Source organism: Dipodomys spectabilis, unplaced genomic scaffold (genome assembly GCF_019054845.1).
Source record: "Dipodomys spectabilis isolate Male_0828 unplaced genomic scaffold, ASM1905484v1 ptg000119l, whole genome shotgun sequence".
Classification (NCBI taxonomy): domain Eukaryota; kingdom Metazoa; phylum Chordata; class Mammalia; order Rodentia; family Heteromyidae; genus Dipodomys; species Dipodomys spectabilis.
In genome coordinates this window covers 4,052,514-4,080,146 of record NW_024870796.1, presented here as the reverse complement: position 1 = coordinate 4,080,146, position 27,633 = coordinate 4,052,514, and the positions used below count along the sequence as shown (strand labels likewise).

The following is a 27,633-nucleotide window of genomic DNA, read 5'->3' as shown; positions in this document are numbered from 1 at the left end:
TCAGGAATAGGAATTACATTCTTTTTTGTTGTTGTTGTTGGTTGTGAGGCCTGAACTCTTGGCTTGTGTACTGTCCCTCAGCTCTTTAGCTCGAGGATAGCTTTGATCTACAGTACCACTTCTGGTTTTCTGAGTGGCTTATTGGAGATAAGAGCCTTCTGCCTGGGCTGGCGTTGAACCGTGATCCTCAGATCTCAGCCTACTGAGTAGCTAGGATTACAGGCCTGAGCCACTGGTGCCCGGCTACTTCTGGCTTTTTCTGCATATGTGGTACTGAGGAATTGAACTGAGGGCTTCATGCATGCTAGGCAAGTGCTCTACCACTAAGCCACATTCCCAGCCCTACCCTGCCCTTTTTTATATGGAATAACAATTTTAGAAGGGTAATGCAAATGCTAGGATGCCATTTCTACAGTCCTTACAGCTTAGGTCTCAGCTCAGCTGGATTTCTAACAGCATGAGAACACTGTGATTGGGATAAGATTCTATGTCCAGTCCCAAATCTGAAAGAACCTGATCTTGGGATGAAATAAACAACACGAATATTTTGAACTTCTGTCAAACCTGCTCCCTGCAGCAAACTGAAAGTACTCAAGTGTGTGTGGGGATGTATAGGTCACATGACTGTCTTTCCCCACAGTCCTGAGAAGAGACTGTCTCATCAAATTCAGCCTTGTAGAAGGCCAGAACATAGCTCCCATGAAAATCCTTTAGTGAGAAGATCAGAGTGGCACAGCTGCTAGGCTGTCAGTCCAGTCTGACCTACAGCCTTGGGTCCATTTAAATTCTGCCCCAAAATATCTTGAATGGCTGACTTGAATGAATAAAAGTTGAAGCAGTAAATGGAAAAAAAAAATGAGTGTTGCTTAACACTGACTTCGACTGCAGGCCCCAAATCTCTATTTTTTTTTCCCCTAGAAGTAAAGCAACAATAAAATGCATTTGTATGATCTATAATTGTTTTCTCATACAACCAGTGTCTAAATGGGAACCAGCAAAGAGCATGGGAATCCTTATTCTCTACTTTTTCCATTCACACCATGAAACTGGCTTTCTACGTGTGTGTGTGTGTGTGTGTGTGTGTGTGTGTGTGTGTGTGTGTGTGTGTGTGTGTGTGTGTGTGTGTGTGTGTGTGTGTGTGTGTGTGTGTGTGTGTGTGTGTGTGTGTGTGTGTGTGTGTGTGTGTGTGTGTCTCATGGGGCTTGAACTCGTCCTGAGTGCCCCTCAGCTCTTCGGCTCAAGGCTAGCGCTCTACCACTTGAGCTACATAGCGCCACTTCGAGTTTTCTGGTTGTTTATTGGAGATAGGAGTTTCATTGACTTTCCTGCCCGGGCTGGCTTTGAACAGCAATCCTCAAATCTCAGCCTCCTGAGTAGCGAGGATTACAGCCGTGAGCCACCAGCGCCCAGCTTGGCTTTCTAATTTTTTTTTTTTTGGTATTTATTTTAAGTATTTTTTTGGGGGGGTCAGTCATGGGGCCTGAACTCTGGGCTTGGGCGTTGTCCCTGCGCTCCTCAGCTCAAGGCAAGCACCCTACCGCTTGAGCCATAGCGCCACTTCCTGGCTTTCTAATTTTTAATTTTTTTTTGTTTTTTTTTGTTTTGCCACACCAGGGGCTTGAACTCAGGGCCTAGGCACTGTCTCTGAGCTTCTTTTGCTCAAGGGTAGAACTCTACCACTTGAATAACAACGCCACTTTTGGTTTGTTCTGTGTATGTGGTACAGAGGAATTGAACCCAGAGCTTCATGCATGCTAGGCAAGCACTCTACCATTAAGCCACATTCCCAGTCCCTTTAATAAGTTTTGTTTTTGTTTTTTTCCCCAGTCATGGGGCTAGAACTCTGGGCCTGGGTGCTGTCCCTCAGCTCTTAAGTTCAAAGTGGGCGGCTCTTAAGCCATAGCGCCACTTCTGGTTTTCTAGTGGTTTACTGGCAATAAGAGTCTGTTCACAGACTTTCCTGCCTGGGCTGGCTTTGAACCACGATCCTCAGATCTCAGTCTTCTGAGTAGCTAGGATTATAGGCGTGAGCTTTTAATAAGTTTTTGTGGAAGAAAGAAGAAAGGAAATGTTTTTATCTTAACTTCCTTTCTGGAAACCACACACTTGTCACTGAGAAGAGATTGCACAGACCTTTTTTCTTAATTTTGAAATACTGTAGTATTTAAATATATTAGAGTAAAAGACCTCAGAAGTCTCCATTTATGCCAATTCATAAAAGCATGAACTTTTCATAAACTTGAAGTTATGTAATATTTTATGGTTTTCGGAGGTATTATTGAGTGAAATATATTTAATTCAGTATTGCTTGTAGGTAATACCCACCAAATGAATAATTTAGGAAGAAGAGATACAGAAAAAACCCCTCACATTTTAGGGAAATTATCACATTTAGTCCTGACTAGACAGAATTTGGAAAACATCAAGTGTCCAAGTTCATTTTACACTGCCTATGAAATTAGGCAATGCAATTATCAAAAATATTATGATGTTATAGTTAAATGTGCTCAAATGCTTACAAGGTACCTACCTATTTTATTTTTATTTTTATTTTTTTTTGGGTCCAGTTGTGGGGCCTGAACTCTGGGCCTGGGCACTGTCCCTCAGCTCTTCAGCTCAAGGCTAGCGCTCTACCACTTGAGCCACAGCGCCACTTCCAGCTTTTTTCTATTTGCTTATATGGTGCTGAGGAATCGAACCCAGGGCCTCAGGCTTGCAAGGCAAGCGCTCTACCACTGAGCCACCTTCCCAGCCCTACCTATTTTAATTATGATAGAAAAATGCTTCCTATTGCCAGGTGTCAGTGGCTCACACCAGTAATCCTAGCTACTCAGGAGACCTGAGGATCAGAGTTTCGAAGCCAGCCTATACAAAAGCCTATGAGGGGGCTGGGAATGTGGCTTAGTGGTAGAGTGCTTGCCTAGCATGCATGAAGCCCTGGGCTCGATTCCTAAGTACCACATAAGAAAAAGCCCAAAGTGGTGCTGTGGCTCAAGTGGGAGAGTGCTAGCCTGGAGCAAAAGAAGCTCAGGGACAAGTGCCCAGGCCCTAAATTTAAAACCCATTACACACACACACTGCTTACTATTGACTTTTTGTGTATATGTTGGTCCTGGGGAAGCTCAGGGACAGTGCCCAGGCCCTAAATTTAAAACCCATTACACACACACACACACACACACACACACACACACACACACACACACACACACACACACACACACACACACACACACACACACACACACACACACACACACACACACACACACACACACACACACAGCTTACTATTGACTTTTTGTGTATATGTTGGTCCTGGGGCTTGAATTCAGGGCCTGGGCACTGTCCCTGAGCTTTTTTTGCTCCAGGCAAGCATTCTACCATTTAAGCCACAGCACCACTTATGGCTTTTCTGGTAGTTTACTGGAGATATGAGTATCAAGGATTTTCCTGCCCAGGCTGGCTTCGAAGTGAGGTCTGTAGATCTCAGCCTCCTGGGTAGCTGGGATTACAGATGTGAGCCACCAGCGCCTGACAAACAATTCATTTTTGAGGAAGGAAAGGACAAGCTGACAATAGAGTGCTGATTAACTGGAAAAACGTATGTTACACTCTGGCTTACAGCTGGGAGCACACCCTCCTCAGGCACAAACCCTGCTTGTTTGCTCTCCTGTGGTTGCTGAGGGCACACATTACTGTGGTGGGACAGATGCAACATAGAAATGAAGAGAATGAGACACAGAGAAAAATCAAGTGGTGATAATCCTAGTAATAAAATTAAAGACTCCTGGCTCACCACCTGGCTTCCTTGTATTTGAGGTTACCATGGTGAGGGAAGCTCACTGGAGTGGACAATGTGTAAGGAATAGGAAAAGTCCAGATCCGTATCTGCTCTCATTAGGAAAACAACAGGTAACGCTGGAAACGGTCCTTTCCCCAGCACATCCCAAGGAGAAGGATCTGAATGTTACCAATCTTTTCTTCTCCTGGGGTTGGTAATACATGCTAGCACCAGCAGAGGGTGTGCAGGCCTTAGGAATAAACAAGTTCCCAGGCTATTGACAGCCAGCCCTTGGCCCTGGCCTGGGGACTATACAGGGTCACAGAGGATTTAGTCACACAACTCCCCATTAAGGAAGGGTAATGGAATCAGTTCTAGCATAGACTTAAGTAATCATGTGCCAAAAAGGACCTTGCATTCAGATACATATATGTATGTCCCCTGAATGTTTCAGATTTGATTGTTTTAAAAAATAAAGACCCAGGCTTTAACTGCTGTGAAATATACTGACAAATGAGGGTAAAGCAGCATTTCTCTCAAACTGGATTAATATAAATATCTAATTCAAAAGAAAAATGATAGTCTTAGATCCTGATACTATGTTTAATTTTCCTCAGTTCGAAATTTAAAAATTTAAAAATCAATTTATGAAAATTTTGTATGTGTGTATATGTTGTAAGTACTGGGGTTTGAACTTGGGGTCTGGCTGCAGTCCCTGAGCTTCTGCTCTCCAGCTCTGTTTTCTGCTTTTTCTGAGTAGTTTACTGAAGATAAGAGCCTGGTGCAGGTGGCTCATGCCTGTAATCCTAGCTATTCAGGAGGCTAAGATCTGAGGATTGTGGTTCAAAGCCAGCCCAGGCAGGAAAGTCTATGAGACTCTTATCTCCAATTAACCACCAGAAAATCAGAAGTGGCCCTGTGGCTCAAGTGGTAGAGTGCTTGCCTTGAGCTGAAGAGCTCAGGGACAGCACCCAGGCTCAGAGTTCAAGCCCCACAACCGACAAAAAAAAAAAGTAAGAAAAAAGAATGTCACAGACTTTCCTGCCGGGGTAGCATAGAACCACAATCCTCAGCCTCCTGAGTAGCTAGGATTACAGGCATGAGCAAATAGCATCCGATGAGAAATGGTAATTAAATGTTGCAAAATTTTAGGAAGATTACAGGCGTGAGCCACTGGCACCCTGGAAATGTTTTAAATTCCCAATTAAAATATTATAAGAATTTTGTGTTTAAGTGATTTTAAATATTCTTAGGTTACCAAATATACATATAACATTTCATGAGTGTTTTCTTTTAATTTTTTTTTTGTGCTATTGGAGTTCAAACTCAGGGCCTCTTGCTGCTCTACCACTTGAAATATATCTCAAGCCCTTGAGCATATAAAAATTTTAAATTTCCCTATGCTGACTACTCATCTTATTATTCAGGGGAACAAAATGTTATGAGAAACAATTATTTTCAATAAAGACAAACATTTAAGTCTATACTGCTATTTTCTGTGTGCAGAATTTTAAATATATTTTAATATATTGATATTTTTCTTTCAATGTTCATTAAGGAAGATGTGTAGACCGTACATGAAAGTGGGGCCATGTGTGCTTATGCAGTAAGAGTCCCAGTTCTGCAGGGTCTGAGAGGGCTTGGAGGTCTCTGTCCTTTCCCCGTGAGCTCTTTCTTTGCTCCATGTTGAAGAAAGCATGCTGGGCTGACAGATCACTGTCCCGAGAGGAACTGAATTTTCCCATGTCTCACTAGCAAGCAAACTCCCTGCTACAAGCCAAGAAAACTGTCCCTCATAAAAGTAAAAATAAGGTAAGGCTGCACTGCAGGCAGCTTGGGAGATGGATAGTGTTCACATGATCTACTAGTAACTGTGAGGCTAGTATTTCAGCTTTAAGGAAGTCTGTGATTCTTAGAACGGCGAATGCAGGCTCACTTATCCAATGACCTATTTTAGTTCAGGGGCAGGCTGCTGAAGCCAGTCTGAAACAGGCCTTTAGGGGGGGTCTGTCGGCACCCAGCCTTCTGGCTGGCTATGCCATGGAGAGGAAGGAATCTAGGTCAGGGGCACCATGGTTGAAGTTAATTTTCATCACGAAGAGCTGTAACTAGTATAGGGAAGATAGCAATTACCTGTTCAAAAGAATAGAGTCCACTTTCTTTTCCTAACCTCACCATATCGTCCAAAATGGCTTTCTTCAGCTCCTGAAGGGAACGACAGAAGTGAAATTACAAGAAGACGTTTCAGAATGGGGGAGGGGGAAGGGAAGAAAACAACATGCTTCAAGTAAAGTGTTAAGCAGTGATTATGCAGATAGGTGTTCCCTTCCCTGCTCAGGCTGACATTTCTACACACCAATAACCACCTCCCAGCAGGCAAGAAAGGGCTGCAGAAGCCCAAAGGAGTCATTGTGAGCAGGCTAAGGAATCACAAGGTTTTGTTTTGTTTTGTTTTTCTTGTTTTTGCACAGCAATGAAAGTTAACGTTCAAATCACAAGATAAAATATTTTCATTTATGTGTCTTTTACACTCCCTGTATAGTCAAAGTTACAGTATCTTCATGAGTGCTTTTTTTTTTTTTTTGCTTTTTTGTTGGTCATAGGACTTGAACTCTGCGTCTAGGTACTGTCCCTGAGCTCTTCAGCTCAATGAGAGAGCTCTACCACTTGAGCCACAGCGCTACTTCCAGTTTACTAGTGGTTAACTGGAGGTAAGAGTCTCATGGACTTTCCTGCTAGCTTTGAACCATGATCCTCAGATCTTAGCCTCCTAAGTAATTAGGATTACCGGAGTGAGCCACCAATGCCCAGCTGTGGGTGCTTTTCTTATATGGTGTATCCCTCTGTTTTGGTTTTTTGGCCTGGTGACTCTAGCATGGCCAGCTGAGCCCACAGCCCTGTGGGAGTGATGGGGTCTATGGCCCCTCAGAGAAATAGACCGTGAAACAGGGGCTGCTGCTGAGCCAGAAAATAGCAATCCTCCTATGTGTCACATGAGGTTTCCCAAAGCAGGGAACATGAGTCCCTCTGCATAGGAAGAGGTGTTACTGTCTCAGTTCCATCACCATCTTTGTGAAGCCAGTGGTACAGCCAATCCATCTTTCCCTTGGAAAGAGTGTGTGGCCTGGGATGGAGTCTGAAAGCCTGAGCTCATATGTGACTCTACTGGGAATCAGCTTGTATGGCCTTGGCCAAGTTACCTCCTCCCTTTGACTGCTCTACTCCAAACTGCAAGAAAATAGGGCTGGAAAATAAACTTTCTGTGATCTCCCCTGGCTGGCTCTAAAAAAAAAAAAATCTAACAGTGTATCAAATTGCTAAGAAGAAATAGGGATTTTTTTCAACAATAACAAGATAAATCTCTGGTATGGGAATCTCATCATGGACAAAGTAATATTACACATTCCCTCTGGGTGCCTCTCATTTTGCATTCTCCTCTGGGGAAACACCTCATGATACTGACCTTACTTGTGCAGAGCTCTGCATACTCCCCTTCAATTCCTCTTTTCTGGGCCCACGAAGGCATGACTTCAGGGTCAGGCACTACAATGCCCACCAAAAAGGCCTACAATGTTCACCAAAGGAAAACATAATTGTGGTCAAGCTTTTAAAATGGTTGGTCATGATCCCATATTAAAAATAATCTCTTGGTAGTCTCAGACTCCACCCTTTTCTAAAAATAAATACATGCTTATGAAACATGTTCACAGGCTATAAAACTTTTCCACCAAAAGATCACCCATTCTTGGCTGTAAATTTTCTGATAATCCCTGCTACCTCTATGGGAAGGAATTTACTGATGTCAAGTCATTAAAATGAGACAGATGTGACCTTGGATTCTCATGCCATCTTAAATCTGCACATCTTTTGCACGTGCAATTAACTCTATGACCAAATTCTATAAATCACTATACATTTTCCAAAATTTCCAGGCCATTTTGAAATTCTTACATCAATGTAGTCCTCATTCACGAAGAACTCTTTTAATTTTTGTGGCATTTTCTTCCAAAATAATTTAACATTCAGTTATATAAATGAAATAATTAGCAGAATAGATTCAACGTTTTTGATATCATAGAATATATTCACAATATATATGACCTCTGATCTAAATGATGTTGACAGCAAAATAAATACCAATCTTCTCAAAATAATATAACCGTAAGCAATATTACAATCGGTACCATTGTCTGCAATACTTACACCCATTTATCTGAAAAATTCATCTGCATAATAAGAATCAAATAATATATTTGTGGGTGTATTTCAGTGGCAGACAGCTAGCCTAGCACACACAAAGCCCTGGCTTCAGTCTCCAGCAAGACACACATATGCATATACACACATATTATAATAGTAGAAATTCTAAAGTTTGATTTAGCACTTTACTCTAAAAATTCTTCTAGGAAGTGAGTGGAACATAAGTTGAAAGTAGCAGAAATGTTTATTACTACTACTTTAAAGCAACAAGTTTGACCTAACTATAACTTGAAAATGGATGAGAAGGAACTGGTGTTATGGCTCACAGTAGTAGAGTGCTAGCCTTGAGCAAAACAGCTCAGGGACAGTGCCCAGGCCCTGCATTCAAGCCCCATGACTAACAAAAATAAAAATAAGAATGAAAATTTCAAAAAAAGTTTTTTTTTTTTAAAGGGTAAGATATCCTGGTGTTTGACTGGAGAACCATATTGAATCTGGATATTTTAGCAGGCTAGTTCCATGTCGGAGGGTTTAGGGCATGGAGGGCCTCACCTTTAAGCTGTCCCCATGGACATAGATTTGTGCCACAGGTTCACTTCGGATATAGATGTTCTCAATCTTCTCTGGGGCCACGTATTCTCCCTGAGCAAGTTTAAATATGTGTTTTTTCCGATCAATAATTTTAAGAGTTCCTTCCTGTGGAGTTAAGACAGACGAGATCCTATGAAAATGTCATTCCAAGCCTCAGCCCCTTGCCCTGCCCACAGAGAAGTCCCTTAATCACAGCACCTTGTGACTCCCACCTGACCACCTACCAGACAGTGCCCGGAGCCCTGGCCCACCCCCCTCCAAGGACCTCTACAGTAGGCAGGGCAGAGTGTGTGTGGGGGAGGTGGACAGTGAGGACTGGTACCATGGGCCTCCAGAACCTCTACTCACCTCCTGGACCTCAGGACTCTGATTATCTGGATGGGCGGGGGGAGTGCTCCCTCTTTTGGCTCCATCCTTGGAACAATGCTCTCTCCTGGCTCCACTAACATATCTGCCAGACTGTACCTCCCAGGCCTCACAGCCCTCAGCATGCTGTAAAAACTGAGTTGCTTGTCCTCAAAAATGCAACCCACCCTGAATGAGGCTTGGAGTTGTCCTCTCTCTGTCCCTGTTCCAAAGCCCCAACATCTGGCCTTGCTGTTTACTGCTTCTGAGGTCTTGAGTGGTCAACCTCCCCCCAACCATCCTCACTCTCACCCTCCTCCTCCTCCCATCACAACTACATCCCCCGCAGACTTCTGCCTAAGCTTGGTCCCCACTCCATCCATCTGATCCAAAGCAATCTCTCCAGAATTAAAACAACAACAACACATAAGCAGGCCTATTGTGTTCAAAACCTAGGGTGGATATTAGATATTTTTTCAACATTTACTCCTTAGGCCTTCATGATAATCCCCCCGCCAAATTAGGTACTGTCACCCCTATTTCACTGATTGGGAAAATAAAACCAGAGAATTTAGTAAACTCTTTTCTCCCAAAGCCAGATAAGAAATAAGGTACTCAGAATTTGAATCTAGGTTCTTCTGAATGACAAGACTATGCCTTTTCCTTAGTCTATATAATAGAATAAAATAACAATAATAATTTGTGAAAGTGCAAATATATTCGAAGATGACTTCTACCTAAATTTCAGGAATAGATCATTGGAATCTTGCACATGGTCCTCCAGAGAACAGGGAAAATAATCAATCATTCACAACCCATTCAATAAGCTGACACCAAAACTGTAACAGAGTTGAACACCAGAAGGAAATTATAGATCAATCTTAGTCAGTTATGAAAAAATTAATCCCATTATTAATGTTAAGGTGGGCTTGTGCCAGGAATAGACCATTTCATCTTACACGAGAGAAACAGGAAAAATAAACATAGCTGTAAAGTATTTCTAATTATAATCCAACAATGGTGTACAAATGACAGTGCCTTTGGGGATTGCTCTCCATTGAAGTATATCAGTGGCAGATCTAGGGTTTATGGGCTTCAAGATTTTACTACTTTTTCAAGCCTTAAGAAAAAGAGTACAAGGCTGGGAAGGTGGCTCAGTGGTAGAGCGCTTGCCTTGCATGCCTGAGGCCCTGGGTTCGATTCCTCAGCACCACATAAGCAAAAAAAAAAAAAGCCGGAAGTGGCGCTGTGGCTCAAGTGGTAGAGCGCTAGCCTTGAGCTGAAGAGCTGAGGGACAGCGCCCAGGTCCGGAGTTCAGGCCCCACGACCAGACCCTCCCAAAAAAGAAAAGAAAAGAAAAGAAAAAGAGTACAAAATGAAGTGTAGGGTCTTGGAAGGAGCGCAGGCAAAGAAGAGGCCCTGAATTCTCCCCGTGAAGTGTCCAGGGACTGCTGCTTTTCTGGCTTTTTTCCCTATACAATGGGCCTGTCACTGGAAGCCGTTGCCTTAAACCCCTAGCATCTGTACTCCGCTTGTGCTGTTACCCTGGCCTGAATGCCTTTCCTAGTCTTCTGTGTGTTCACAGGAATGGGATTCATCCTGAGATTCAGGTCCAGGATGAGCCAAGGCACATAGGCTCACCCTATTTTTCCCCAGGTAGGCATGCCCCAGCGCATGCCCATCACATTGGGTAGGGAACTGCCAAAAGATGTATGTCTTCCCTGACCAGAGTTCTTGGCCCAGGGTAACACTGGGGACACAGGATATCCTTATGTGCCACAGGCCTGAGGGTTTCTCAAAAGGAAACACACAGATGTAAGTGGAGGCGAATTATAGTCCACAGAGTGTCTGGGAGAGCTCAGCATCATTCATATGCCTGGTAACTTAATGCTTCAAATTCCATGCAAACTGTAGAAACTTTACAGAAATGTAGAAGTTCCCTGAAGGCAGGGACTTTCTGTGTCTGTGACAGAGGCTTTTTCTGGTCACAGCATTCACCTAAGTATCTCTTACAGACCAGGTGCCGTGCTAAGTGCTTTACATGCATAACCTCATTCACTCTTCCGGACAATAACTAGAGAGGCAAGTAACATTATCGTCCCTAGTTTAAAAATAAGAGAATGGACAGACACGTCTAGAGATGTGCTTTTGCTAATCTGCTAGGCATCTCTCAATCCAATAAATTCCACAAGATTAACTGTTATAAATAATATGTTTAAAAAAATTACTATGTACCAGGAAAAAGTATACAAAGGAACTTTTGAGGTGTTCTATGTCTTGATTGAGGTTTTTTTTTTTTTTTTTTGTCGGTCGCGGGGCTTGAACTCTGGGCCTGGGCGCTATCTTTCAGCTCTTCAGCTCAAGGCGAGTGCTCTACTACTTGACCTATAGCACCACTTCAGGTTTTCTGAGTGGTTTATTGGAGATGAGAGTCTCATGGCCTTTCCTGCCTGGGCTGGCTTTGAACGGCCATCCTTAAATTTCAGCCTTCCGAGTAGCTAGGATTATAGGCATGAGCACTGACATCCAGCTTTGTTGAAATTCTTACACAGTTTGTATACAGAAATTCTATGTCCTTGGGTGAGTAATGTGGCTTAGTGGTAGAGTGCTTGCCTAGCATGCATAAAGCCCCAGGTTCAATTCCTCAGTACCACATACACAGAAAAAGCCAGAAATGGCGCTGTGGCTCAAGTGGTAGAGTGCTAGCCTTGGAGCAAAAGAAAGCTCAGGGACAGTGTCTAGGCCCTGTGTTCAAGCCCCAGGAGTGGCAAAAAATAAAAAATAAAAATAAGAGAATAAGGCAAATTAGTTGGGAGCTAAAAGCTGAGGGCTATAGTCCAAAATACACTCTGAGGGCTTGCTCTGTTATTTTACAAGTGCATCAATGTGGAAACCAAGAGAAGGGCCAGGCTTCGCTCAAGGTAATGAGAGCAACTATTGGCAGAGCCAAAAGGACTGAGGTATCCTCCTAGCTCTGAGATTTTTCCCTCCTCTCAGCTGAGAGCCTGTATCTATGCCCTCCTCGGGTCTCCCAGAGGTATGCACCTCCTTCTACTCCATCAGACTCTAAACACTAGCAGATCTGTTTCTGGCAGACTGTGAAGAATGGGGAGTTGGTCTCCAGCTCTCCCCTCCAATAGGCTTATGGTCTTCACTAGGAGGGAAGGAGGAGGAAGCTGGGGATTCCCATCTTACTTAACTGGATCACATCCCTTCCCACTGCCAGAACATCTGGGACACATCAAGGTTCCCAACACACATACCGGCAACCATTTCCCAATATCTCCAGTATGAAGCCAGCCGTCGCTGTCCAGAGCCTCCTTTGTCCTGTCTTCATCTTTCAAGTAGCCTTTGAACACGTTTGGTCCTCTCACGCATATCTGTGGGAATGAACACCACATTTTCTCTCAGTCACAGCCTAAAGGAGACAGCTGGGGGAGACTAAAGAATTGAGTACACTACCTCTCATGAAAGCCACTGGGGACACTGTGGGGCTGGATCCCGAGGACAAGGAATGGTTCCTGTTTTTTCTGAAGCAGTATCTTCCCTATCTGCCTTTTCTCCCTGCCCTTCTTCTTTGCCCCTCAGTCTTGGCCACACACTATTTTTTGATACGCATAGGTCTCAGCACAGAATTGTTTTTCTTTTGCCAGTCCTGGGGCTTGAACTCAGAGCATGGGCACTGTCCTTGAGCTTCTTTTGCTCAAGGCTAGAACTCTCTACCACTTCAGCCACAGGTCCACTTCTGGCTTTTTCTGTGATTCATTGGAAAAGAGTCTCTTGGACTTTCCTGCCCAGTCTGGCTTCCAACTATGATCCTAGATCTCAGCCTCCTAAGTAGCTAGGATTATAGGTGTGAGCTACTGGTTCCCAGCTTTCATCATTGGTGCTGCTCACGTCTCTTGCTTCTAACACCAGGAGGTCAGTTTCCCATCTACTATCAAGGGATGACCTGGCTTCCTCACCTCATCAGGTCTATTTGTACATGGCTGTTTTCTTGCTGGAGCCAATTATACATAAGTAGGACACATCATGATTAGGAAAAAAAAAAAAACCCTCTATAGATTTTTATTTGTTTTCAGTTAGGGAATTCAAAATCTTTACTTAGATCCAGTGAGTTTCAGAATAAAGGGTTGGTTGAATCAAATGAATCAGTTACTTAGAATTACTTTACACACAGGTGAAAGGAAAGTAATTCCACTCTGTCTTTGTTCATTCATTTTCACTTACTACACCGAGGATCCAGACATGAATGGCCACATCCTTAAGTTTACCTCTCCCTCTCCTTTGTGGGTCCAATAGTTCAGTTCTTCCACATCCACAAGCTTGATAAGATTGCAGGGCAGAGGTGCCCCTACATGTCCTAGAACACACAGCAAGATGGCACTTGGTTTCTGACACACCTTTATCATGAATAGGCACTAATAACAAAACATAAGTCAGGCCAACTTCTGCTAGGCCTTTGTTTTACATTTGATCTTTTTTTTTTGTTTTTTGGTTGGTCCCAGGGCTTGAACTCAGGGCCTAGGCACTGTCCCTAAGCTTCTTCTTTTCAAGGCTAGTGCTCTACAACTTGAACCACAGCTCCACTTTCAGGTTTTTCTGAGTAGTTTATTGGAATGAGAGTCTCATGGACTTTCCTGCCCTGGCTGGCTTCGAATGGTGATCCTCAGTCTCAGTCTCCTGAGTAGCTAGGATTACAGGCACAAGCCACCAGCACCTGGCTACATTTGATTCCTAAAGAGTAATACTGGCACATACACAGCCCAGTACTGATCTGCACAGGAGCCCTGGGCAATATGGGAGCAGATTAACCACCTGGTCAGGATTACTTTTTTTTTTTTTTTGGTCAGTTGTGGGACTTGAACTCTGGGCCTGGGCGCTGTCCCTCAGCGCTTCAGTTCAAGGCGAGCGCTCTACCAGTTGAACCACAATGCCACTTTCAGTTTTCTAGTGGTTTAATGGAGATAAGAGTCTCCTGGACTTTCATGCCCGGGCTGGCTTTGAACTGCAATCCTCAGATCTCAGCCTCCTGAGTAACTAGGATTATAGGCATTAGCCACCAGCACCAGTCAGGATTACTTTTTACAATGGTACCCACATTAAAACATTTTTCTACTATAGTCAGATCAGATCACATGTCTTGCCTTGGGATCATAAAATAAAAACATCATTTTCCTTTAGTCACCAGACTGTGGATTAATGAGTATAGAACTGACCTAGAAATCTTGTTAAATTGTAGACTCTGCTGTAGTGGGTCTAGAAGAAGGCACACGATTCTATTTTTCTTATAGGTACCTGGATGATACTGATCTACACATTAAACTTAAGAGTAACAAAGGAACAAAAAACTGGGATAAGGTAACTTGATTCTCCCTTTCCCATAAGAGTTTATATGTTCTTGGTCTTATATACTTGTGTGTGTGAGTGTGAGTGTGTGTGTGTGTGTGTATGTGTGTACATGCTGTTCTGGGGCTTGAACTCAGGGCCTGAGCACTGTCCTTCAGTCATTTTGCTCAAGGCTAGTGCTCTACCAATTGAGCTACAGTTTCACTTTCAGCATTTTTTGGTGCTTAATTGGAGATGAAGGGGCTCATGGATATGCCCAGGCTACAGTGATCCTCAGATCTCAGTCTCCTGAGTAGCTAGAGTTGTTACAGGAATGAGCCATCAGCACCTGCCTTTATGTACTTTAAACACTAAATTATATCTAAGTAATTTTCCAGTCATTGTTTGTGGTTATTAATCCAATTCATTGGCAAGTAGAAGGGCTTTTTAAACAGGAGCTGGCCAAAGTCCTGAAATAATAACAAAAACTAAAGCTATGACATTTTGGTTTAAGACATGTTGCCAACTCTTTTACAATACTGTACAGAGATACCAATCCTCTCATATCCAATAACCTTAAATGCTTTGGGTTTTTGTTTGTCAGTGGTGGGGCCTGAACTCTGGGCCTGGTGCTGTCCCTCAGGTCTTCTGCTGAGGAATTGAACCCAGGGCCTCATGCATGAGAGACAAGCACTCTACCACTGAGCCACCTTCCCAGCCCAATTTTTTTTTATAGTAAAGATGAATAAACACTCAACAGTTTTCTATAGGAAAATGCAGGAGATGACCTAAGAGGGAGAAAGGGGAGTGTCCAGAAGGAACCTGAGAATGGAGGCCAATATGATGGCTGCAATAAAGAGAAAAGTAGTGTGGAAGGACCTCAAAAATGGTTACTAAAGGACAGTCAGCAGTGGCAGAGTGACTCAAGAGTTTATATACAGAACAGACTTTATTCAGCTAAAGTTTAAGGAGATAGGAATCACACTACACATCAAAAAAGGTCTATCCTTGGCCAAATGCAATTCCAACTTAGAATCTACCTATCATATTTCTCCTGATTATACTGACTACCTCAAGGTGCTCTGAAAATAGTACTGCGTTAAGGAGTATGTAATTTTTTTGCATGCACATCATCCCAAAATTTCCATTTAGTATTGCACAAACTTAAACCCAAAGAGTGGCCCAAGAGGAAGTTGGCTCGCAACTGGAACTATTTACTCAGCAAAAGGCTTCTTCTGCTGAGTGTGTTTCAGACTCTTTGCAATCTCTGTTCTGAGTCTCATGAAGGATAAGCCATGGGCTCCCCACCCCAGGCCTGTTCCCCCCACCCTCAAGGATGCGTTTTCTCAGAATGAAAGTGTGATTGGGAACTGCGTTGTTCTGAGGTTGTCACTAGACACAGAAGACCACTGCTTCCAAAAGGCATCTAAAACGGCCCTGTATGAAACAATATATTGGCCAGGTGTGGTAGTACAACGTTGTCATTCCAGCTACTCAGAAACTGGAGGCAACAGAATCAAGAGTTCCAAGACAGTTTAGGCAAAGTTAAGGAGACTTCAAAAACAAAATACAAAACTAAAAGGGTTAGAGAATGTGGCTCAAAGGGACAAAATACAAAACTAAAAGAGTTGGAGAATGTGGCTCAAAGGGGTAAGCTGGCATGCATGAGGTCCTGGGTTCAGTCCTCAGTACCTATAATCCATGTAAACTTTCCTCTCCTTTACATGTCATATCCAACTCACAACTTGCTTTTTTTTAATCCAAAATTTTGGGTAAAAAAAAAACTATAGGCAAGGCTGTTCAATATCTACAATCTATAAAACTCATCACACACTGGTATTTTAAGGATTTTACCACCTGAAGTTCTACGTTGTGATCTAGATTTTGTATATCATCTATCTATAAAAGAAATAGGAAAACAGGAAAAACCCCACAAACATTTCTAACAAACATCAGATCCAAAAATAACACAATTCAGACATAACCACCATTAATTTTTTCATTTTTCTCTCTCTCACTTTTTTTTCTAGTTGTGAGGCTTGAACTCTGGACTTGGACACTGTCCTCCTTAGCTCTTCAGTTCAAGTCAAGTACTCTACCACTTGAGCTACAGTGCCATTTCTGGTTTTCTGATGGTTAACTGGCGATGAGAGTCTCAAAGACTTTCCTGCTCAGGCTGGCTTTGAACAGAGATCTCAGATCTCAGCCTCTTGAGTAGCTAGGATTACAGGTGTGACTCACCAGCGTTGGGCATCTTTTTTCATTATTTTGACTTTTTTTCCTCTAAGTGTCAATGCAAATTCACTCCCAGGATGGAGCTGCACAGCCAGCTGTTTTAACTTGGTGTGGCTGGGGAGCTGTTTCTGTATCTGCAGCCCATCTTACCTGAGGTCCAGTCCCCGGGTGTGGTGAAGGTGCATCCAGCTGTGCACTCAGTTTGGCCATAACCTTCATAAACCTTCAAGCAGAACACAGAAATCACACTGGCACCCACAACTTCCAAGAGCTGACTGATTGTCATTTTCAGTTACCTAACTTCCCACTGGACATCTGGCTATTCCCCAGGGAGGATGGGTGGGGTAGTGCTCTGAGGGTAGCTAATTCCAGGTGAAGCTGAACATTGTGTAGCCATATGTGCTTGGAAAAATGGGCTGTTTTCTTTTTGTTTTATCACAGACAATTGGCAGATAAGATTATGTAGTAAGAGTTCGGGCCTATTCTCAACCACTGGCTCAATTTTCTTTCTTTCTTTTTTTTTTTGGGGGGGTCCTGTCGTGGGGCCTGAACTCTGGGCCTGAGCGCTGTCCCTCAGCTCTTCAGCTCAAGGCTAGCGCTCTACTACTTGAGCCACAGCACCACTTCTGGCTTTTTTTTTCTGCTTATGTGGTGCTGAGGAATCGAACCCAGGGCCTCAGGCATGCAAGGCAAGCGCTCTACCACTGAGCCACCTTCCCAGCCCCTGGCTCAATTTTTCCATTGGAATAATATGGATTAAAGATAAGCATTTTCAAATCTGCTAAAAGATTTCCTCTCCAGAGTCCCTCTTGCCTACCTCACTGCAAATGTGGGAGAATCTGCCTTGAAAACTAGTCAAAGGTTGGGAATGAGGCTTAGTGGTAAAGTGCTTCTCCAGTATGCATGAAGCCCTGGGTTCCATTCCTCAGTACCACATAAACAGAAAAAGTCAAAAGTGGTACTGTGGCTCTAGTGGCAGAGTACTAGCCTTGAGCAAAAGAAGCTCAGGGACATGCCCAGGTCCTGAGTTCAAGCCCCAGGACTGGCAAAACAGATAAACAAAAAACTGGACAAGCCATGTCAGTTTCTAATAGCAGAATAGTGTGAGAAGCTATGGGTTCTATAGGATAAAAATTTAAGCATGCACAATTATGAAACTGACGTATTTATTTAATGCCCATAACCACGTCACAATACCCTGCCTATGAAGGAACTGACTATATTTTCATGGACTGGATAAATGGAAGAATGATTTTTTTTTTTTTGGTTGTGGGGCTTGAACTCTGGGCCTGGGTGCTATCCCTCAGCTCTTCAGCTCAAAGAGAGCACTCTACCACTTGAGCCACAGCACCACTTCTGGTTTTCTGGTGGTTTATTAGATAAGAGTCTCCTGGACTTTCCTGCCTGGGCTGTCTTTGAGTGGTGATCCTCCGAGCTCAGCCTCCTGAGCAGCTAGGATTACAGGCCTGAGCCACCGTTGCCCGGCCAGAATTTTTTTTAAATGATAGTAAAATCTGTTGAATTAAATAACACACAAATGGGTTTTAGTCCTCTCTCAGCACTCCATTTCCACATCAGGAGGTACTTTGCAGGCTGCAGAAGGTTTAGCTGTGAGACATTATATACAGGTTCTCCAGCATACTGAGGATGTGAATATAGTGAGTATATCGGGTCTGTTTGCCTTTTGCTAAAAACTTCCATGGGCCCAGGTAAAGGAATCGCTCAGAGCGGATACACCTGGGCTTCCCAGAATGTGGGAGGCAAAGCCATCCTAGCTTTCAATGGCTCTGGATTTTTTTTTTCGATCCTCAGATGTGGAGGCTTTTATGCCAAAGAAGTCTTGGCTCTAGAATCCTTTCCAATACAGTCAAGAATATAATCGCTTACCTGCCTAATGCATCCCTGTTGTCCACCCCCATGGAAGGCCATGTGCAGTAATACCTGGCATCCCAGAGCTGCCCGGAGGAATCCTAGAACTGTTGGTGATGCGGGGGCTGCTCCAGTAACAATCATCCGCACCCGGCCACCAAGACTGGCCTGTGGGAAGAGACAAGAACCTGCCAACGTTTGTGATGGTCTTCATTCAAGGGCAGCATTCACCAATGCTAGGGCGCAGGTTAAGAAACAGGCCCTGAGCTGAGAAAGTCCCTTCCTCCTATAAATGAAGAGCCCTATCAGTCTGCAACTCAAGCCACACAATGACCAACTCTTTTATGTCTTTTTAAAGTGTCATTAGTTTGTACAGAATGCTATGATTATGATTCCTCTCCTTCCATAAATTATAAAGCGGTTCCCTCACTCTTCCATCATTCATAAGCATCCAAAACAATTACTTAGGACAATTTCTTCCAGCTCCCATTTTAATGGCATTGCCTTTTTTTCATGTACAAATCAATACTTTGCTTTATTTACTATGCATTGCAGAGGATAAAAGATACTTGAAACATTTTGTTTCTGTAAGTTGAGCCAAGAGAGTTTAAATATTAATTTTTCACAGCTAAAAATAGAATAGCAAGAAAATTAGTAATGCCACTAATCAACTACATATTTCTTGGGCAATGCAGGGTCTGAAGATTTCAGTGGAGATTCAGAAATATGGAATTCTGGGCTGGCCTGCTTTAGAAGAGGCTGCAAAGACAGAAGAAAAGAGGAAAAGATTGCTAGTCATCTGGATAGAACTTGATACTACTGGAAAGCCACTGTGTCCAGGCCCTGGGAGCCACAGGAACATCTTGTGAAGCACTAATCCATCCACTCAAGGGCAAAGCTACTCTGATGGTCAAGGAACCTATTTTCTTGCTGGTTGCCCTTTGGCAATTATACATTTCCCATTTCTTTTAAAGACCATTTTCAACTTACACTTTGATCTGATGAGCAAATGTTACTATTTCACGAGATCGCAGGCCACTAGATACAATCTACAATCACCTGTTGTCCATGTTCTCACCTGAATCTTATTAAAGAAGAGTTCATCCCAGATACTATTATTCCTGATGATTCCACTCCGGACCTCAGCCTGCTTGCGCTTGGCTGCAAACTCCAGGAGCCAACGTTTTAATGGAGTGTCCGCCTGAGAGAAGATCTGAGGAACACAAGTTGGAAATAGCGGTCAGGATCTGAATGTATCACTTCTAAACATGTGTCCTACAGGAAGACAGCCAGCAGAGAAGCCATTGTACCTTGTCATGGATTATGTGACATTCAAATGAGGGCTATGGTCAGGAGCCAGTGGTTCATGCCTGTAATCCCAGCTACTCAGGACTGAGATCTAAGAATCACAGTTTGAAGCCAACCCCGGGCAGAAAAGTCCGTGAGACTCTTAACTCCAATTAACCACCAAAAAGCTGAAAGTGGGGATGTGGTTCAAATGGTAGAACACTAGCCCTGAACAACAACAACAAAAATCTGCTCAGGGACAGCACCCAAGCCCAGAGTTCAAGCCCCAGTACCAGCATGGGAAACAAAAAAGCTCTAACACTGCCAGGGTCCAGGGACACTGTATAGATGTAGGTTTCTTTCTTTTTTTTAAAGCCTTCTCAACCAGGCTTTTGGAAACTAGGGAGAAAACTGAGAAAGAATCAGAGGATACAAGAAAGGAGGCAACTTTCTGGTCATGGTGTGAAAGTGTGGAAAACCTATATGAGGTTTCTGCCTAATAAACGGATTCTGTCCAAATAAGCTGATACACAGCCCCTCACTCCGGCCAGAGACCCCCTGTGGACCTCACCTTGTCATACATTCGGTTCAGCAGTCGCGGGACCACAGGGAAAATGGTGGGTTGCAGAGCCTTCATGTCATCCGAGAGGAGGCGGATGTCCCCCTGGAAGAAGCCAACACGTCCCCCGTGGCAGTAGACAACAGACTGGAGAGAGAGGATAAGAAGGTCCTTTAGTCTAGTCAGCCCTGGGCTTCAGGTGAGAGCTATCCAAAGTTCTACCCTCAGTGACCCCACCCCTACCCGAGCCCAGTTATAGCTGCTGTTGGGAGACACTGAAGAATGCTATGTGAGCTATCTCTCACCCCTGACTCCCCCACGAATGATTGCACTAAGTTTCACTCCATCACAGGGAGAAGAAATGGGGACAGAGTTCTGAGCTCTTAGAAGAGACTAAGATAGGCATTCTCATCCATGCCTGTCCCTCACACCCACTCTAAAACCCTGGACATGAGCCTACCTGGGAGCTCAGCTCTCTGAAATGCACTGCATCCTTGAATGGGTCTGCTTCAAGTCTAGATAGTCTTATCAGTTTCCCCAGGAACATCTGGACAACTATGAAAGGAAACCCCCATCCCCATGGGTACTGGAGCTGTTACTAAATTTGGCTGTGGGTCGTGGTTGGTGAGAGGCCATAAAGCCTTTCAGGACTAGGAGTTCACTGGGAGCCTTAGATCTAATCCTTTAATGCTCATAGAACCCTATAAGGAAGGCAGTATTCCTAACAACCCTTTCCTTAATGAAAAATTTAAAAATCAGAGAGGTAAAGCAACTTGCCTAGTGCCACAAAACAATTGGCAGTAATTGCTGGCATTCAAAGCCAAGCTTGAAAAGCATGCCCTGAGGCAAAATAGGTAAAATTTAAAAGGTGAAATTTATAAGCCACCATTGGCTCAGGCTATAATCCTAGCTACTCAGGAGGCTGAAGATCGTGATTCAAATTCAGCTCAGCCAGGGAAAATATCCGAGACTCTGATTTCCAATTAACCAAAAAAGATGGAAGAGGAACAGTGGCTCAAGTGTTAGAATACCAACCGTGAGTAAAAAAAAAAAAAAAAAAAGGGACAAGTGCCTAGGCCCTGAGTTCAAACCCTATTGTTGACACAAACATGTAACAACAACAACAAAATGCTGCTTATTCAAAATGGTTCTTTGTGTGACACAGGAACAGCGAATCCTTTGTTCCAATAATCAGATATGGATTCCACCCTTCACTCACTCTGAACTACCACAAGGCCTGTCCCTGAGTCAACATACCATCAGCCCCCATCTGCAGCCTGAGGAGCCATGACAATCTGATGGCCTGACTTTACTGCTCTCTTATGAGAGTTACAAAACAGAAGCCTATTGGCTGTACATAGAGAAGTACTTACTGCACAGAGCTTGGATGGCAAAGCACTTGTGCAAAGCTGCAATGCTCTTAGAGCAGTTGCCACTACCAGCTGAGTGTGTCCTTCAGCAAGACACAGCAGGCCTGTGGGGTCTTCCCTGAACAATGCCGCCAGGAGGGACAAGTGCCAAGGTCTTTGGACTCCCCCTGGCTTCTGTGGTACTTTCTGAAGATAGGGTATTTTAGTCTTCACGCTACTAGTGGTAAGTGACACCCTAACAGGATTATGGGTTCTAGGCATGGCTTGTGCCTCCTGGATGCCAGGGCCTTACCTGCACCATTCGCTCAAACATGTGTGCTAAAGGCAAATAGGAAAAGTGCACATCCGCACAAGTGGGAGCCCACTGACTCTGCAAGAAAACAGAAGGAGCCCAGGCAAGTCCCAATCAGTCAGGTGGGCGTCTTACCTGAATCACTCTCTCAAACATGTGAGCCAGAGGCAGGAAGGAGATGAGCACATCGTCCTGTCTCGGAAAGATCACTTTCTGCAGGTGATGGGCATGGGAGACAGAAAGGAAAGAAACACTGACAGGAAGACAACAAGAGAGTCATAAAACAATAAAGAGAAAAATGATCCTGGATGGGCGAACAGGAAGAGGGGGGATGGGGAGTGGGAGGGAGGGTGGGACAGAAAGGTGAGATGAGAGGGGAAAAAATAAAATGAGAGCCAGAGAGGGATGGGGAGAGGGAGAGGATGGTGCAGAGAGAAAGGGAGGGCAGCATAGGAAGCGGAGTGTTAGGTCGCAGCGCCAGTGGGTCTGAGTTATCTGCAGAAGCAAAGAGCCACATGAAGCACATATAAACCAGCAGAGCCGAGCTCCGCAGGGAAGTCTCCTTTCAGGAGGGGCCTGCACCTCACTTGCAGTCAGTCGGCGCCAGCCTGGCTCCCCTCCCTGCCTCCCCACAATGGTAGAACCTAACCCCAGTCTCTTGGGGCCACTTGAGCAGAAAAGTGAGAGGGTCCTAGACTGTCAGCACTTTCTAGTGCTTCCGGAGAAGGAGGCCCATAGATCCCTACACCTATGTCAACTGTGGGTGGTCGTGAGACAGGGAGACCCAAGCCCCAAACAAAAGTAGCTGAACCCGGCCTCACAAGCCACAGCTGGGAATCAGGGCTTTTAAAGGAGAATGCCAGACAGGTGCTGGTGACTCAAACCTGTAATCCTAGCTACTCAGGAGGCTCAGATCTGAGGATCATGGTTCGAAGCCAGCCTGGGCAGCAAAGTTCTCAAGAGACTCTTTATCTCCAATTAACCACTCAAAAACGGGAAGTAGCACTTTGGCTCAAAATAGTAGAGCACTAGCCTTGAACAAAAGAGTTCAAGGACAGTGCCCAGGCCCTGAGTGCAAGTCCCACGACTGACAAAAAAAAAAAAAGAAAAAAAAAAGAAAAAAAAGAACACAAAAACAAGACCAGCTATACCCACCAGCCTGGGCAGAATGCCAGCCCAATCAGGCTTACAATTGGGTCTGACCCTAGAAACGGGATGCTCTGACCAGGCAGAGGCCTTCACAAGGAGGCTCAGCTTTTGTAAGCCTGCCTGCTTTTTTACTTTGTCACAGAAGTATGCTCTCTTGGTCTGTCCTGTTTTGGTCCTGTTTGGACAAAGCCTGGAAACATGGCTCATGGTTCCTAATCTGAACTCAACCACCAGTTTTCCAGCAATGAATCTAAGCATCTGAGGGTGTATCTTTTATAATGCCATGTAGCATGCAAGAGGGAGTCTCTACTAGGGAGAAAAGGCCTGGTTTCAATGGAAAGATAATTTGTTTTCTCCTAAAGGCAACTTCAGAATCTACTTACCAGTCCCGGGGAGATCCTTCTTTCTTAGCCTGTTATAAACACTAACGTACTTTTGTCAGGCCAAGATATATGGCTTTTTTGACTTTATATTTACTTGTAAGTATAGCCTTATAAATCAGCAGCTGCCACTGTTTCTCAGACTCTAGTAGTCCTTAAACACAAAATGACTGAATTAAACCCTGGCCTCCTTAAAGAACAAGTTAACAAGGATTACTTGTTTTAATTAGAGGGACCCATGCAAAAGCAAAGGGATCTCAATTTTTGAAGTTAAAAAAAAGGAAATCAGGTTCACATGCTTTTCTGCGATCTCAGCACTCTAAATCAACTGAATGTTTGTTGAGTATTGGTCATTTCACTGTTTGGGGTTAAAAGCCATGCATGGTGGTGCATGACTTAGTCACAGCACTTGGGAGGCTGAGGCAGGAGAATCATGAGTTCAAAGCCAACCTTGGTGACATTATGAGATGTGCGTCAACTGAAAATCAGACAAGCAGAAAACTCAACCAGTGTCTGAGGTTAGAAGTGGCTGTCAAATGCAATTGCTCTATTGAGTACAGAAACTCCTGCCTCTTATTGGCAGCCCAGATTTGATCAGGGGAGGAAAAAAAAAAAAGAAAAGAAAAGAAAAGAAGAAACAGCATTTAAAACCCCTCTAAGACTTGAGGTTGTCCTCAGAGAGACACCTGCATGTAGTAAGTTTACTTTATTCACCTCTGTCACTTTCAGAAAGCCGGAGAAATCAGCAACCACGTTCCCATGGGTAAGCATCACACCTTTGGGGTTCCCTGAAAACAGATGGAAAGAAGGGACATTAGTTGGGAGGTAAAAGGCCACTCCCTGAGAATTGTGCCAGAGGCCAGCAGTGCCAGACACCAGGCTGGCCTCCAAGTCTCTGGTACCTGGCCTCAGTTACCCTGGAGATCCAAGAAGATGAATGCTACATCTAGGAACCTCCACTTGATAGACCCTTTAAGACCACCAGGAGGCTCTTGGCAGCTTGGGACCAGAAGGCAGGTGGCTAAACAGGCGGATTGTCTTAAAGGCTGAAGTGTTAACCATTTGTTGCACTTTAGCCTTTCCTGCCTCCCTCAGAGCCCAGCCCTGGGCCTCCAGTTCCTTCAACATACATCGCTGCTCTAGGCTGCTTTGTGTCTGCTTGGATACATCTGATTCACTGAAAACCTCCAGGTTCAGGTTCAGGCCCAGCCAGAGAGGCAGCAATTTCTGTCTGCTCATTGACAGAGGATGGGACATACTCTTGCTTTGTTGAATGTGACTTTTCAAGGGTGATCATGAGGCCTGGTCTCTGAGAACTTTGAGGAAGCGAGGTCATTGAGCATGACTCACAGGATAGAGACTTGGTTGGGGTCGGGTCAAAGATGGGCACAAGGCCATGGGAGCACCATTTCACATCTGGCTGAACACAGCCCTGATACTGCTTCTGTATGTCTGATATGGCTCAAATCCTAGTCTTATAGCCAGCATGTCAGCAAGCCATTGCTCCCCCCCTTTCTCTGTTTCCTTACCTCTAAATCAAGGACAATCGTGCCCACTTCACAGGGGTGCCTACTATAAGGATTAGGGACATGATCTCAGCACAACAGATGTTAAACTAGATGTTCCCACTGAGGCAGCAGATACAGTAGGTATGAAACTCCAAAAGGAGGGGATCAGATTCACCTGCAGAACTTACCCGGGAAATATTAAATCAATCAGCAATGTGGGGAAGCAAAAACAGGCAGATCACAACCAGGCCAACCCAGGTAGAAAGTGAGACCTTATCTTAAAAATCAAAGCAAGCCAGACACCGGTAGCACACACTGTAATCTTAGCTACTTAAGAGGCTGAGATCCGAGCACTGCAATTTGAAAGCAGGTCCGGGCAGGAAACTCTGAGACTTTTATCTCCAATTAACCAGTAAAAAGCTGGGAGTGGAGCTGTGGCCCAAATGGTAGAGCACAAACCTTTAGTAAAAAAGCTACGGGACAACTGGGCACTGATGGCTTGTACCTGTAATCCTAACTCCTCAGGAGTCTGAAATTTGAGATCTGAGGATTGAGGCTGAAGCCACCTGGGACAGAAAAGTCTATGAGACTCTTATCTCCAACTAATCACCAAAAAAAATCAAATATTATTTTCTTTCTTTCTTTTTCTTTTTTTTTTGTCGGTATGGGCTTGAACTCTGGGCTTGGGCGCTATCCCTCAGCTCTTCAGCTCAAGGTGAGCACACTACGGCTTAAGCCACAGCGCCACTTCCGGTTTTCTAGTGGTTTATTGGAGATAGGAGTCTCACGGACTTTCCTGCCCAGGCTGGCTTTGAACCGTGATCCTCAGATCTCAGCCTCCTGAGTAGCTAGGATGACAGGCATGAGCCATCAGTGCCTGGCCTCAAATATTATTTTTTTCAAAACAAGCTAGAGATGGAGCTTGGTTCAAGCAGTAGAGTGCCACTTGCTGAGAACAAAAGAGCTCAGGGACAGGCCCTGAGTTCAAACCTCAGGATTGACACACGTGGCGTGTGCACGTACACACACACATACACGTAACAGACAAAACCCAGGCCTTGAGTTTAACTTCTAGTATTGGCACATACAAACAAAAAACAACCAAAGCAGAAATGCTGGCAGAGTGGCTCAAGAGGTAGAGCATCTGCCTAGCAAGAATGAGGCTTTGAGTATGTGGGGGAGGGGAACTGACAGATACGTTCCTTAAACCATCTCCTTGTAAGGCCATTTACTTCAAATGTGACAGAAGGCTCTTCTAGCAAGCTGGAGGAGGGGGAGAAACAGCAATGCAGGAAAGAGGAAAGGGATACCACTTCCTCACTGTTAAGCTCCTAGCAGGACCTGCTGTGGGGAGAGAGAGGTCTCAATGAAGACTATAATTCCTAGGTTTGGATCAGCACTTGATTCTGAAATAAGACTATGATGTATACCATGGGACTTTTTAGTGCCTAAAACTGATCAGGGGCTGGGAAGGTGGCTCAGTGGTAGAGCGCATGCCTTGCATGCTTGAGGCCCTGGGTTCGATTCCTCAGCACCACATAAGCAAAAAGAAAAAAGCCAGAAGTGGCGCTGTGGCTCAAGTGGTAGAGCGCTAGCCTTGAGCTGAAGAGCTGAGGGACAGTGCCTAGGCCCAGAGTTCAGGCTCCATGACCGTACCAAAAAAAAAAAAAAAAAAAACTGATCAGAAATGCCTGAGATACCTAAATTTGTATTCAGAAGCAGAGGGAGATCAACATTTACTGAACAAATAGAAAGCAACAGAGAAGACAAAAACTTGCCAGGTGCTGATGGCTCACACCTGTAATCGTAGCTACTGGGAGACTGAGATCTGAAGATTGTGGTTCAAAGCCAGGCTGGATAGTAATGTCCCCATGAGACTCTTATCTCCAATTAACCACCAGAAAACTGAAAGTAGGGCTAAGGCTCAAAGTGGTAGAGAATGAGCCTTGAGCAAAAGACCTCAAGGACAGCGCCCAGGCCCAGAGTTCACGCCCCATGACTAACAAAAATAAAATAAAATAGCTATCCTAATTATATCCCATGAGACATACTTGATCAACTTTTTGGTGACCAAAGCAGCAGCCACAACTCCATCTTTGAATTCAATAGACTGATATTTTCCTCTGTCCAAGATGTACGGTGGAAGAAATACACCATCACCCACACTGTCAACTATTGAGGTGAACCAGATGCCAGTGGCTCATGCCTGTAAATCTCAGCTCCTCAAGAAGCTGAGATCTGAGATCGCTGTTCAAACACAGCCTGGACAGGAAAGTCTGTGACACTCTTATCTCCAATTATCCACCAAAAAAAAAAGCTGGAAGTAGAGTTGTGGCTCAAGTGGTAAGAGTGCTAGCCTTGAGCACAAAAGCTCAGAGACAGTACCCAGGCCCTGAATTCAAGCCCCAGGACCAAACACAAAAATAGATCTCCCTAAACTGCCTAAACATAGAGGTGATTATGGGAGTAAAGAGGTCACATAATTTTAAAAGGTCATATTTTTATAATAGGTAGTTACTAAAGTACCTTCATTTTGGAAAGACTATCTTACCTCTACCTGTCCTTTAATTCCAGCACTTCCTCAAATCCAGGCCCATATTAAGACATTTCCGCCAATTGTCTCTTAAGATACAAAACTCCTGGGGCCCACAAAATATTTTCAGTGTCGTCTCATAATTTTTACCTATGAATTCTCAGGTTTCTAGAAGTTTCTAAAGAACGCCCCCCACACAGGGA

The 27,633-nt window shown here is 44.2% G+C and overlaps 1 protein-coding gene across 1 annotated transcript in view; it reads right to left on the bottom strand.

Annotated features, from left to right (window-relative positions):
* Acsl6 (acyl-CoA synthetase long chain family member 6) overlaps positions 1–27,633 on the bottom strand; it is a 62,784-nt gene that overhangs the window by 2,084 nt on the left and 33,067 nt on the right. Inside the window, exons 10-20 of the mRNA XM_042688857.1 lie at positions 24,104–24,177; positions 21,996–22,073; positions 20,211–20,345; positions 19,431–19,565; positions 18,425–18,520; positions 16,634–16,706; positions 13,195–13,283; positions 12,184–12,300; positions 8,537–8,680; positions 7,248–7,349; positions 5,918–5,989 (exon numbers count right to left, since the gene is read on the bottom strand). Coding sequence (XP_042544791.1) covers positions 5,918–5,989; positions 7,248–7,349; positions 8,537–8,680; positions 12,184–12,300; positions 13,195–13,283; positions 16,634–16,706; positions 18,425–18,520; positions 19,431–19,565; positions 20,211–20,345; positions 21,996–22,073; positions 24,104–24,177 — 1,115 coding nt within the window. The remainder of the gene's footprint in view (positions 1–5,917; positions 5,990–7,247; positions 7,350–8,536; positions 8,681–12,183; positions 12,301–13,194; positions 13,284–16,633; positions 16,707–18,424; positions 18,521–19,430; positions 19,566–20,210; positions 20,346–21,995; positions 22,074–24,103; positions 24,178–27,633) is intronic.